We start from the raw sequence: 14747 nt of genomic DNA on the forward strand, positions 1-14747 counted from the left end.
AGCAGCAGAAAGACATGAAGTACGTCAGAAGCTCAGATAATCCAAGACATTGCAGAATCTTGATGGCTCCTTCAAATTAAAATGCAATCATGCCAATCATTAAAGAATATTGCTCATTTACATCCAAATAAAATGTATGCAGAGTAAGTAAAGCAAATTATGTAATGTCACCTATTTACCAGCAGGGAGCAGCATCTTAACATCTTCTCACTGCAGACCACAACTGCAGCCTCTTAAGAAAACTGACATAACTGAGCTCGCCTTTACAAAGCTGACACTAACAGAAACAAGTCAAGAGATCAAACATAATCAGTAAAACATCCAGCGACCAGAAGCAGAAGACTTCTATTTGATGGTTTGTGCTCCTGCAGAACAGATGTTGCGCAACGGGTCCAATGTCCAGACCACACCTCTCATAAAGTAATTAGACATAAAACCTTATAATTAGGCCATTAATCATCTGCAGCAGCAGTAAAGGGGAATTTCAGAAGGCACCAGCTTGTCCCCTTTTACAACCAACTACAAGTAGCACAAAGGATGTGGATGATGTTTGCTGCCCAGTTCACCTGTCTGCACTTCCAAAGCGGTGCCATAAATTTCTTCCTGATTCACTCCTTCCTCTTCAGCAACAAGCAAACGTCGCATTAATCTACTTTCACCCATGTGAAACTCTCTGTTGACACTGTGGCCACTTCCGTTTTTACTCTCCGCGCAGTTTTTTTGACTCGTGGGCACTTAGATAAAATGGTGTAGTAAGTAAATATAGCGCATCCACCCTCAAGCTTTTTGCAACTTATCTGGGTCTGGAGCAGCGGTGGCTTCGTTTCAGAACTTTTAGCGGGCAACGCTCGCTGGGAAGAAAACAACCCACAAACAAGTTGTGCAACAAAGCCCAACTGTTGTGCAGATGGGCTGGGCTTGGTTTGCAGAAAACAGAAACCAGGGCAATAAAACTGTGACATGTTTACTCTGCGAGGAACGGAGCGCCCCTGAGCCTGCTAACTGTTATTTATACAGAAAGCAGTTTAATAATGAATAGAGCTCCTGAATAGTTTTATGTGTTCGATTTAGGAAGCACGCTCCACGTGTGAGTTTGCTGCACTTGCATGCTAGTCAGCATAAAAGGGAGTCCAGCTTTAGTTATTCGGAATAACAGACGGATTTGCCCTGGGATGCTGGGAGGAGAAGCTCAAAAACATACCTTAAAAAAGTGAGGAATAGCTCCAAGAGAGGACCCTACTCTCTCTGGACAGATAGGCTACATCCTTTAGAGAATTAAGTGTGGTGTTGGAACTATGATTAATTTGTGATCAAAAAATCTAATCTGAACTGCAGATACTTCAGTTTTATGCTATGATACCTCTTCAGGTCGTCAGGCCACAAGCCACTGCTTTACTATCTTTGGTGACAGAGGATGACAGAAGGACGCCCCTATGACAATAAGAGCAGGAATCAGAGCCACAGATGCATCTAAACTATTGTGCTTCATTGAAATCCCCCGAGCTGGTGGAGCCACAGAGAGAGATTTAAAATCAAATAAATAAATCTGGTAGACTGGCAAAACATGTTGGAGAGATCCCAAACAGTGCTTCTCTCCACTAAACACAGACAAATGCGATTTAATATTTTTCATAGAGCTTATTTTACCCCATACAGACTACACAGGATTAACAGGAATGTTTCTGTCATGTGCCAAAGATGTAAGGTAAACGAAGGAAAGTTGCTACCCGTGTGTCTGACCTGGAAGAGTTTTGGAAGTTTATTATATCGACAGTCTCAGACATTATAGAGACTCCAAGTCGTAGGGAGCTAAAGATCTGGCTCTTGGGAGATGTCCGTTGGCTCAATGCAACTGAATACAAAAAATGTTTTGTCTCACTAGCCAGAAAACCCTCCCTCGCAAAAGCACTGGCTGAACGGACTTTCATCATACTGCACGCCAGAAAAGATTCTGTACAACGTCAGGAGAAGCATATGATAGAATATGGGGCTCATTTTTAACACTTCTCCCTTCAGTCATTCCTCTCAATTGAAATATGCAAGTTTGCTCATGTACCTCTCTGACCTCTTACTATGTCTTTTTGTTTGTCTCAAATATGGAGCGTTGTGGACTGTACCATTCCATGGTGGGGGTGGGTGGGTCAGAGTTAAGCCACTGTTTTTTGGTGGTCTTGTTGTGTGTGTGCTTTTTTCTTTCTTTCTTTGTTATTCTATGTTGTACATTGTAAAAAATGTGTCAAATGTACTTTGTGCATTGGCAATAAATAAATCTTAAAAAAAAAAAAAAGAAAGAAAGAAAGAAAGCCAGTTTGGATGGGAACTACGGCACGGGGTGTCAGATAGTCGAGGAATTGGTGGCTGCAGCGAGCATCAACAACATCAGATGACAGATAACAACAAGCAGCAGGTGACCTTCAGTCTGTCTGCAGCCCTCATTTCCATTTCACATCTTTCTGTCCTTTACAGACTGCAGCATGACTGGCAGATATATCTGAACCCACACACTATTTTGTGTGTGTCCTGCTATTTTGAACATAGACACGCAGCAGCAGCAGCAGCAGCAGCAGCAGCACCCCCTCCTCGTCTCATGACTGTGGACGAGCGATATTAATAGAGATCCTTCAGGGAGATCCTTGCCAGCAGTGGATGTGCCAGTCACGACTGTTCCTTGTCGGCACAAAGTCCAGAACACACACACGCACATCGCCAACAAGCTTAGAAACACACACACGCTCGGGCGCTAATATATCAGTTTATTTAATATTTAATTCAGAAATGTAATAAGCTGTCAGATTTGTATGCTCAGGCCAGTGAATATAATGAGAGAAACACTGAACAAACAGGGAGTCTAAATGTATTGCACATAGGGAGAATTCAACTACAGATCTTAATATTTTAAACAACGTTTATTTTTTCAGTACTAGATCCAGGACTGAGTGGTGTGTCCCGCACTCTTGGCACCAGTCCGGTCGCCGATTGTTCTAATTGGCTTAGGAAGTACATGAAATGTGCCCAAAGTAAACAAAACAACGATGGTCAAAGTGCACGCGCACTGTTCTCATTCTCTGAACCTTCAAATCTACAATTATTTCCACAACAACACCATGTAAACTGATGTAAACTAACTGTCACCTCCTGCTAGGGAGCATCATTTCCTTTGTGGTGAAAAACGTGTCTTCATGATTCATTTACTTTTAGAATATTTACGTGTACAAGTGAAAAAAAAAAAACAGTTTCTTCAGTTAAAGTTTATTATCATCTAATTAGATAACTGATTTCTACAATACGAACACATCGGCCCTCCTGGAGCTGGTTCGGATGGACTAAACACTTGTTCCATGTGAGAGCTCCGTCTATATGTGAACACAGACCCCTCACAGTTACATAAACTGCTTTCTGCTCCACGGCCTGGAAGAGGATGTGCTGTACATCCTCCTCCTTCTCCCTGTGCGAGTGTGTCTGGCTGTTGTTGCATGTCGCTCTCAGAGGAGCGTTTTGGAAAACAGCCCACAGTGGCAGGAGACGAGCCAAGGCTGCATGCTGCAGGTCTGCGTGTCCCCGGCGTCTCTTTGGCAGCAGAGGCAGATACTCTGATTAAGCCTTATCTGGAGCCTCTTCTTCCTACTGTGCCTTCAAGAGCTGCCAGCCTGACGTCTTATCGCACAGCTACACGCGCGCCTCACACGCCGGATCGTATATACACGTAGTCTATACCCTCAGACATGATTACTAGCTCCACAGAAACACACAGATATCAGCGCAGATATCCATATAGCATGTCGTCTTGTGTCACCAGGTACTCCATCGATAGGTCCAGCGACCCCGAGAAGTACTTCTACATCGAAATCACTACCGGGGCACTGATGACGGTGCGTTTACTGGACCGAGAGGAGATTAGCTGGCACAACATCACCGTCCTCGCCATGGAGATGAGTAAGTCAGAAGCACTCATTAAATGAGTCTGACATGGAGCGTTAGGATTTCATTCCAAAGCTGCACTTCAATCATCAAGTTTCCATGGAAATATGTAAAAGTCATTAAATATGAAGCCAAAAATAAAAAACTATATATATTTTGAGATGTTAACACTGGATGATCTAATTACCCATTAATAACTCATAAATAAATTCTTATATCTTCAATATATACAGTTATTTCTATACAAGAACGGAAAAGACGTGTGTTTACCCAGATATAATAAAGTTTTACAAATGCAGAAGTGGCAATTTTGGAAAAACCAGCCGTGTAGAGAGTTACGTAACGCAGATCAGGAGTTGCCCTCACAAATCTTCACAGCTGGCAGCACCCAGAAGTCACCTTCATACTTCCTCCCCTGGCTTTGTTTGTCTGTGCCTCTGTTTGGTTGAAACACCTTAAAGGAGATGGTAATTGCATTAATGACTAATTAAGTAACTTCCCGCGCGGTGGCTAATTATAAATGTGACGGAGCAGGCGCAAGTAGGAAAGGCATGAAGAAAACAGCTTGGCTGGAACAAAGTAAAGCTGATTGATCTGCACAAGTAAATAAACGCCACAGAGAATAGAGAGAATTTTTAAAATTAAACAAAAAAAATATATATATATATTTGGAACTTAACGCTTATTGATTGATGGAACAATCAGTATTAACATTTTAACTGAGCTGCTTCATACTGTACTTTAACTCAGAGCAAGTGGACGTTTTCATTTAAATGCCAGCAATGTTCAGTGTTCTTTCACTGGAGCTTTGACCTCCAAGGCCAAAGTCACGCCACTGATGGATTGATTGTGGACTGAAACCTGGGGAAGTACTTACTTCCCATTAATTGTGTTTCTATAAGCTATTACACAGCTGGTTAAGGTATGCAAATCCATGATCGCTAATGGAGAGTAATAGAATTGGAACCTGAGATGTGATGTGCTGCAGACTTGCTGTAAAAGACGGCACAAACGGAGCTCAGCGCGATCTTTAAGAAGCCCGTTACTGGAGTCCGTTCAAGTCTGACCACTTATCATGTGTGTTTCCCTGCAGATAACCCCACACAGATTGCGAGTGTTTCTGTGGCCGTGAGGGTCCTGGATGTGAATGATAATCCTCCATCGCTGGCGGAGTACTTGGAGGCGTATGTGTGTGAAAACGCCAAAGCAGGGCAGGTACGGACACAAGAGTTTACTTTATTATAAGATGGATCTGTGTTGTATCGCCATTGGGAAGCAATCTGGTGCATTCACGCTAGCATTGAGAGAGTGACAAACTACAACATGAATGTTGACGATGTGAAGCGTCCAACACCGTGAAAATTGCTCCTATAACGTCAACCAGATCATATATCACCGATTGCCCCATTATATATACATTCAGTTCCCATTCTGTTGCCTCGTCAATGATGTTACCAAGCGACTAAGTAAGTTACGTAGCTTTTGCTGCTTGGGGAACTCAAGTTTATTACATAGTCACAGTCTATACCACGAAACTCCTTATTCTATTCATAAGCTTCATGGTCAATGTTGGTCAGCAATGTTGCTCAAGCTCTCAGTGACATAACGGGAAGGGGTGGAATGGAGATAACTGTTTATATAAACTACAACTTGGGAGTTGCCAGTGACACTGTTGCCAAGTCGCCTATGACCACAGGGAGGCGACTCTGCTCAAATGAAAAATGACATAGCCTGGTGAAGTGGTAGCAAGGATTTAAAAATATAGATATATACATATATATATATATCTGTTGATATATTTCAGCTGATCCAGACGGTGACGGCGGTGGATCCGGATGAGCCACTGGGTGGGCAACACTTCTACTACAGCTTGGCTCCAGAGGCCGCCCACAACCCTAACTTTACCCTGCGGGACAACCAAGGTAGAAACCCCGGACAGATTATCTGTCACACCATGTTGCTGCAGTGAGACACTAAAATGTTTAATCTGATTTGCACTGAAGCTACACGTAGACTAAAGATACTATTAGTTATTCACAGTTTCCTACTCATCCTGAAAGTGCCTGAGTGGCGATGCAGGGTCCTTCCATAATCTAAGAGTTGACTATAGCATCCACAATATAAAAGATAACGTATGAATGGGTAGTAATGTGGTGTAGCTAAAATGAATCCTGGTTTCCACGCAAGCAAATTTGTTCTGATTCTCAATATCGGAGCCTGATTCTTTAACTCAGCTTTTCCCTCACCTCTTTGACTGTTTTTCAGACAACACGGCGTGGATCTTGACACGTCGTGGAGGTTGGTCACAACAGGACCAGTCTGTCTTCTACTTGCCCATCGTCATCAACGACGGTGAGCAGCCGGTCAAGACCAGTACGAGTACGTTGACCATCCGCGTGTGCAGCTGCGACCAGGAGGGCAACGTCTTGACGTGCAACGCCGAGGCCTACAGCCTCCCTGCTAGCCTCAGCAGAGGAGCCCTCATCGCCATCCTCGCCTGTATCTTCGTCCTGCTGGGTGAGTTATGATCTATTGCCATATAAAATGGAATATAATCTGATACAGCGTCAGCTAAAACATCTTAAAAACTCGGTTTAGGCGTTATGCCAAAGGCTGTTCCTTAAGCCATACAGCCCTAAAATCTTCTCCATTCTCACGTGCTACAAGTTTTTTTATCATTATTATTATTTTTAAATGGTTCTTGCATTTAAAAGCAGCTTCCCATTCACAGCATCAGGTGGAAACAGTACAAAGTTAGCCGGAGACAGCATTTCCTATTCATGGAGCCAGCATCAATTTAAATAGCATGTTTGCTATTAAATATGCATGACAACTATCATTTTAGCTGGAAAAATCAAAAAGTCAGCTAGAAAGTCTGTTATCAACTTGAACTTGATTTAGAAAATTAGCAAAAATAAAATAAATAAATTGGTGATAGGATTAAAGAAGAGTTAGTAGCATGGAACAGCAAAGCCTGATGAAATGCAGTCTGATTTTAAACAGCTGGTGAGAAAATTTGAAGGCGTCTAGGAGCTTTAAAACTACAATAGTCACTCTTTATCAATTTTCTGATCAAGTAACTGCAGAAATTATGAAAGTCCGCCCTGATGGAGGCTTAAGTCTGAAGAGCAAAAAAAAAAATCACATCCAAACTGCATAAACTCTAAATGTCATGCAGGAAAGCAGTGCAAAAATATTCATGGTTTCTCTCACTTTGGTCGAATGCCTCATTGACAGGTCAATCGTGAAGCTGCATGAATGCAAAAAGACATCATTCAGTTGCCATTAGCAGCTGGAATATGTGGCTGGAATCCCTTCTCCTTAGCCAGACAGTATTTTCAACCTCTATTACAGGAGGCAAAAGTATTGACACATGGCGGGAGAGCAGCGAGCCTAGATTAAAATCCCTGCAGCACTTTGCGTTACATACCCTAGATATTCTTGACACCTCCTCTAGAGTGTTCGATGTTGGGGATGAACTTGGGAGGCAAAATATACAATCTACATAGGTTGTCAAGATATTTAAGGTCCTCAGAGGTTAAGAAAAAAAAGTCTCAGTTGAAAGAAAGAGGAATCTGCCAGCTTCACTGAATTGGATTAAATTTGGGTTTCCTTTCTCGCCCTGGCACAAAGTCTGGCGCTCATTAGCACCAGCTGCCCTGTAGCGTTATGCTTTCTTTTTCCTCAGAGGCTGATATGAGCCCACTTTATCTCTCCCTGCAGACCTGTAACTGTGGGCAGGAGGGCTCAGCAGGTTGACTTGCTCTGCTCCTCGGGGAGGCGGCAATAAATTTTGTTAAAACATCTCAGCTCCCTTTGTGTGTGAACTAATTCTTGCATATACATGTAGTAATTCTAGTCTCGATGGGACATTGTTCTAACGCTGTTGAACTTAAATCCCCGATCTAACTGGCTCGTGACTTCTCCCCGAGTATGATCCACGAGTCTTGAGCTTAAGAATGAAGCACAAAAATACAATCTGATGAAGCCCCAATTGAAAACAAAAAAAATAACCTTTCTTGTTTTTTCTTTACAACAGTGATGATTCTCCTCATGCTTTCCCTGCGGACTCATCGTAAGAAGCCCTACCTGTGTGACGAGGAGGAGAACGTTCACGAGAACATCGTGCGCTACGACGACGAGGGCGGTGGCGAGGAGGACACCGAGGCCTTCGACATCGCCGCCATGTGGAACCCTCGCGAGGCCCACACCCACCTGGGCAAGATGAGGCAGGACATGCTGCCGGAGATCGAGAGCCTGTCGCGTTACGTCCCCCAGGCGTGCGTCATGGGCGGCGGCGGCGGCGGGGACAGCAACGTTCACGGGTACGTGCTGGCAAAGCTCCTGGAGGCCGACATGGACCCATGCGCTCCACCTTACGACTCCCTGCAGACCTACGCCTACGAAGGGGAGGGCTCGGTCGCAGAGTCACTCAGCTCGCTCCAGTCCGGCACCTCGAACACCGACCACGAGTACGACTACCTGAACGACTGGGGGCCTCGCTTTAAAAAACTCGCCGAGATGTACGGCGTGCTTGAGACAAACAGTCCGCCAATGTGGTAGGACGACAGAACCCCTTTTTTTTTTTTAATGTGAGACGAACAAAAAAAGAAAGACAAAACACACACGTGATTAGTGACACAAACAGAAGACGCAAGAGGAAGACACAACAAAGCTGGGAGGAGCTCACACCCATGACTGTTAGAAATCAAATTCCTGCTGAGGCTGTGAGTTGGTTTTAAACCTCCCCCGGAGACGAGGCTTCAGAGACAGGGGTGGTTTTGGCAACCTCGTGGGGGCCACGCGGAGGGATAGCTTCAAAGCACATGTTAACTCCCCTGCCTCACCCAGCCACAGGCAGAACCCCTTTGGTTCAAAGTGTTGAGCGATTTATGCCAGAGATGAAAACGAGAGAGACTAACTTGCTCGCTGCAACACAGGAGACAAACTCCGAAAGACTCACGGTTTGACATTCAAGCAGTACAAGGAAGTGGGGGAAAAAAACAAAAGCGAGGAATCATTGCTGCAATTGGAGACGCTTTTTCATTTTTGTTTCATCCGTGGTCAGGTCTTAATTTATTTCTTTGTTTCACGTGCTGTATTTATATGTTTTGCTAACTTATTTGGCTCCTCCACACCGACACTGTACTTAAAACTGCCACTATGCGTCGAAATCTTCAAGAGGTCGCGTATACGTTGTAACATACATGATGTAACTTCCCATGTTTTTTCCGTCTGTGTGACAGCACTTTGTCATGCGTATCTAAATGTCACATGACTTACAGAGGAGACTGCGTCGCTGTAATCCCATGTGGGTTTCTCAAGTTGAAATGTTTATTGTATTATTGTTTTTATATATCGTTTTTATGCTCTTTTGTATTGTAACTTTGTTTCCAAAAAAAACATGAAGCAGTTATCCATTCACGAGGATAAAGAGGGAAGCCATTTAAAAAAAAAAAAAAAAAAAAGAAAAAAGAGAGAGGAGTCTTACCTGGATGTGTAGCACAGAGGAAAGGTCTGCACATGGACGAGCACACGACCCGAGTCGCCTTTCATTTTGGATCCACCATCGTGCCAGCAGGAGTCCGACGGCAGCAAGCCTCGATCTGTCCCGTCAGAGATACCGTGCTGCCACCACACAAATGTGGCTTAATCCTCCGATCCCGTGGGCTACAGAGACAATGATAATCTGCGTTAAGTGCCAAAAGCAAAAAGGACAAAAAAAAAAATAACGTGACAGTTTGGAGGAAGACAAACAAAAAGGAAAAGCAAAACACAAAAACACCAAAAGATGAAAAAGGATTTTTGCCAAACCTCAGAGGGAGGTGCAGGTACATTTTGATATTTCAATTGGGTGGAGTTTACTTGAAATCTATGTGGTCAGTCATGCTACAGTTAGTGGTATGTGAATGTAGATATTTTTTGTATTCTTGGTAATAAAAAGTTCAAAATCACGTAGCATGTGTTCCGTCTTCAAAGTATAACTGTGTTTTATTTTATGTTTATTGAGTCCCTAAAGCTCACTTTATCCTTCCGCGACGGATCTACAAATTGAAACAGAGCAGCTCAGCTTTGACTGAAATCTCGGCAGCGGGAAGACGCCCGAGTAGTTGGCGTGTAGGAGGCTGGAGGAAGGTGCCTGTCTTAGAGCTGAGGCCCTAATCACATCAAAAGTGACCCTGCTAGATCACGCTCCGTATTCAAATAAGCACAGACATCATTTGTGGCGCAGTACAATACTGTGCAAACAGCTGCCGTCTCAAAACAATCTATCTGCTGCTGTTTGGGAATCACAATGCATAAATTGTTGTGCGTGGGCCCTGACAAACAATATGATGTATGTTGTGGGACGCGATGAGCTGTTCAGTCTATCACTCGATGAAAACACACATATTAAGCTATTATTCATTTATCTCTGTTGGTTCTTAGCACGATACTCGAAACTTGAATACACAACAATAACACTGCTGTGCTGGTGATAGATGTGAAAGAAAAGCCTTTGGCAATAATGGTATATAAAGACAGTCGTGGACATGGGTCTTCTGAGGGTGTCCTGTGGTGTCTGGCAACAGAATGTTGTTACTGGGGGGCTTTGAGTTCGATAGCTTGAGGGGAGGGGCCTGTGCGGATCAGGCTTGTTCCAGTGCATCCCATAGATACTTGATCAGTTTGGGATCCAGTGAATTTGGAGGCCAGGTCAACACCTTGTGCTGCTCTTCATGTTTTTTTAGATGTTCCTAAATAGCTGCATCCTGCTGGGGGACGACTGAGTGCACAAGGAGAGTCATTGGCCAAAGGGACACTTTTCTGGGTACTTTTTAGTACCTCCTCTGTGGTCAGTCCGAAGTAGGTGAACTGGGGACGAAAATGTGACATGGAACGCTGCTTACTACTGGTTGGTCAGAAAAAACATCAGCGCCAGGTACAAGCAGGATATTTTGGTTTTGACTAGTAGTAAGCTGCTCACTTTCAACTTTCTGCTCTCGTGTCGGTACATTTTTAAATGATGACTGGAAAAGTAATGTCGCTCTGGACCAACCTGGAGGTGAGAGCTTTTCTGTCCTTGTTGGGAGAAGACAGTATACATCGGGAGTTGGACGGGACCTCTCAGAACGACAAGGTTTTCCATCAGATCACGGCCGAGATGGCCAAATTTGGCTTTATCAGGACAGTAAAACAAATGAAGGAGAAGCTTAAAAAACTGAAAGCAGCCAAGGCACAACAATACATGAAGTGCTGACCGAAAGGTCCCGAAATGGTATGAGGTCACATAACAAGAGTATGGTATGAAAAAAAATGTATAATCCAACATTTCTTTGCAACTGCTGGAGGTAGAGCAGAGCACAGTCTTAATTTAACAAAAACGTAAGTGAGTCTAGCAGTGGAGTGTGGAGGGTCATTAAAAACACAGCTCCACTCACAGACAGTACTGTTGACTAATGAACGAAAGTAGTGATGCGTCGGGCCATTTTTTTTTTTTTACAGTCTATGTGACAGACACACAACTTAAGACAGGATTAGAAGGCAGGATTGTCTTTCTACACAATTATACTAAATAGGAAAGCAGTCACAAGCGTCCCAGACAAGAATGTGGTCCGAGTAATTTGACATCAGGCCCCGTTCAGACCCTGCATTAACATTCGTCCCCAACATGGACTTAAAGCTGGCCACTTGTGGTTGGATCACTGAAGATGAATGCTAATAGCAGATCTGAACAAAGCCCAAGAGACGCGGATAAGGAACTGAATTTCCAGTCACAGCTGTTGCGCCTGTGTCGCCGAGACAGAGGCCTAATTATATATTGATTTTGGACTTTCAGCCTGTGTGGGAGATGTAGGGAAACAACACACAAAAACGAAAAATCATGTGAACGGTATTCTAGGATGACTCCCATCAGCATCGTGCAGCTTTCTAAAAATGGTTTAATATGGCTGATGTGAAAAAGCAAAAAGATATTTTCTGAACATCTTGGTTGTATTTCGTAATCATAAACTACCACTTCGGGACGCCAAGTACATTTCGCAGCCTCCCAGTCCTTTAAAAGATAAATTAGTGATGTAAAATTGTAATCATATGCTAAATTGTCCTCTAAAGCGCTACTGCAGATGATTCACTTTTCATTACAGTTTCCCTTAAAGTATTTAATTTGCTTGACTTATTTTGTTTTGCGATAATGCTCGGCATTGATTAAAAGCTCATCCCACACACCGCCTGCTGTACCTGAGCCTCGAGCCTCCGTAGCACCTCGCACAATCGTTGCGGCTGATTGCTTTCACTGTAACATTTACATGAGGGAATGGAAAACTTGCCAATGGGAGTCAATCAATTATAAACAAGAGGCTCTGCTTAATTGCTTGTGTCAATCAAAGCAATATCAAAGACAGGAAAGGCGAAATGAAGGAGGAAGGGAAAAGGCGAAAAGAAAATGAAGAAGTGATAATCTACACCGCAAGATATTTTCCGCGACTTCAAATTTCCATTTCCATTGTCAAAACAAATAAAGAAATAACTCTCTGAAATCAGCAGTTCGGGCTTACCTGCTGGGCGGCATTCAACAGTGAAATTACAGAGCCGAGGAGCCTGCAATATTTCCCCCATTTAAATTTTCACTTAAACACATTTATATCCTCTGCGTGCTGAGCACTGAACAGTGCAATTACACACTGATGACTTTGCCTGAATTTGTCTCTCCTTATTTTAACATTCAACCCGCCACAAAGGCTTTAAAACTCTTTAATATTCAGTGTGTCAGAAAACTCTCTGAAGGTCCTCGGTGGCCACGTTTACATAGACACTATGATAATTAAAAAATGGCCCAATCAGATTAAAACTACCTCATCTAACCACCTCGATGAGAGCAGAGTGGCCCATTTAGAGAGAACTTTAATCAGATTCAGAGGGGTGGTGTAAACCTTGGATAAATATTAGCTCCTAACAACCATGTAAACACTTGATCCGATGGTTTCTCTCCGGCTGGAATAAATCCATTCTTTTTGAGTTCATGTGTTGGACACAGTCATCCCTACAATCCATACTCTCACCTCATTAGTTCGATTCGCAGACAACACACGCTCAACACTTAAGTCATTTATATGCACACTGTTTGTTTAATTTAGGCTTTTATTTGATAAGTGGAGTGGACTCATTAAGTCACTTTGTTTGCTTTCTTGTAGTAATATTCGTTTGTCTTCAAGGTGCCTGGCTGTGGTGTAGTTGGGTTTAATTTGTATTAGTTTTTGTTTACCACTTTTTGTTTAATTTGGTTTGATCAGGATATGAGTCCTGCTTAATTGGTTTTGGTCAGTTTATTCAGTTCCCAGGATTGTTTTGTTGCTGTAAAGTTTTGCATATTCATGTTTTGCCTGTCTCCTTGATAGGCTTATTAAGTTTTTAATTTGTGTTGAGCGATATTAACAATAGAAATGGAAATGAGAAAATGTGTGTTGTAGTTTAAGCAGTAATGTTTGTGCCGATTGTTGACATGCAACTAGGGGTTGAACGTCTTCAGACTTTTTAAAGTCGACTTATATGTGGTGAAAGTCGACTAGACGGAGACTAATCGCCCTTTTCTGCAAGATTATTGAAGCTTGAACACGACAACGTACTGCAGCTAAAGGTTTAATAACTGTGACAATGAAATTTACCAGTAAATTGCTGATTTGCAGCGTCATTCTCTCTGTTACCGTGGGGAATTTGGTGAAGCTGTTAATTGTGGAGAAGATTTGAACCGTTCCTCTCTTAACGTTAGCTGATGCCTTTTCAGGTCGGTGTGCATTGCAGTAGTAGCTACTTTTGTTGCATTTCACCATCTACTTACATATTCTGCATGTCACGGTAGAATGCGCTTCATCTTTCGTGAATTATTTCCACACACTTGATGAATCGCTGCTAGCTGCTCGTTAACTCCTCACCTGTCTTCTCTGAGACGTCGCTGTTCTTATTGTCACATGACTGGTGACTCGTCTGCCGAAAACGTCATGGCGCACGAGCGAAGTCGACTAGTCGACTAACCTGTGCATCCTCTACATCGTTAGCTTACTGTTACAGTATGCTAAAAGCTAAAAAAAAAAAAAAAAAAAAAAAATGTTTTGTTTCCTGAAAACGTTCTAACATGATGTCAATTATGCTATTAGCCTAACGACATGCTACAATTAATATTTCTGAAGTTATTTAATATTTCTTTAGCCATTGTCCACTTAACTCAAGAGAAAATAATGGTTGAATGTGTAACATTTTCTTAGTGAGTTATTGATACCAGAAATTCGAATGAGCAACATGTACACATCCCATTGAGTCCAAGTCTGCCCAATCCCAATTTTCCCAACTATATAAGTTATCACATTATAATATGAGTTTGATAATATAACATTAAAATATGATGTCATAATGTAAGAAAAAACAACATCTTGTTATAACAAGAAACTTTTCACATTATAATATGATTCTGGTATGTTTTTTCTTCTGGCATGGCAGCGGCGCCTTTCCATAATGTCTGGATGTATCCAAGGGCTTCATTGTTCTGTAAATGTCATTCTGTCAGTTACCAAACTCTTTTCAAAGACAAGGAGGATCCACACTCGCTGTGACTTTATTTCCCATCGGTTCTCAGCATAAATTTTGTGTCAAGAGCATTTTTTCAGCTTATAGAGCTCATATCCTCCGGTGTCTTTCCTCCTCACTGCCCTTCTCTTCACTTCTCCTCCATCCCACTGCATAAATTAAATCCTAACAGCCCCTCCGACCACTCACACTCACACAGAAGCCCCATCGCATCCGCCTTACTCCTACTTCTACCCATTTTTGCCCCATTGCCAGCCTCTCTTAAGCCA

General features: G+C 42.7%; 1 protein-coding gene across 2 annotated transcripts in view; it reads left to right on the forward strand.

Annotated features, from left to right (window-relative positions):
- LOC124995859 (cadherin-20-like) overlaps window positions 1-9872 on the forward strand; it is a 65888-nt gene extending 56016 nt beyond the window's left edge. For both annotated transcript variants that reach the window (XM_047568580.1, XM_047568581.1), the window contains exons 8-12: window positions 3797-3933; window positions 5012-5133; window positions 5723-5840; window positions 6184-6435; window positions 7958-9872. In XM_047568580.1, the coding sequence (XP_047424536.1) occupies window positions 3797-3933; window positions 5012-5133; window positions 5723-5840; window positions 6184-6435; window positions 7958-8481 (1153 nt within the window). In that variant the 3' untranslated portion in view covers window positions 8482-9872. The remainder of the gene's footprint in view (window positions 1-3796; window positions 3934-5011; window positions 5134-5722; window positions 5841-6183; window positions 6436-7957) is intronic.
- Window positions 9873-14747: the final 4875 nt, after the last annotated feature.

This window comes from Mugil cephalus, chromosome 18, assembly GCF_022458985.1.
Source record: "Mugil cephalus isolate CIBA_MC_2020 chromosome 18, CIBA_Mcephalus_1.1, whole genome shotgun sequence".
Lineage (NCBI taxonomy): Eukaryota > Metazoa > Chordata > Actinopteri > Mugiliformes > Mugilidae > Mugil > Mugil cephalus.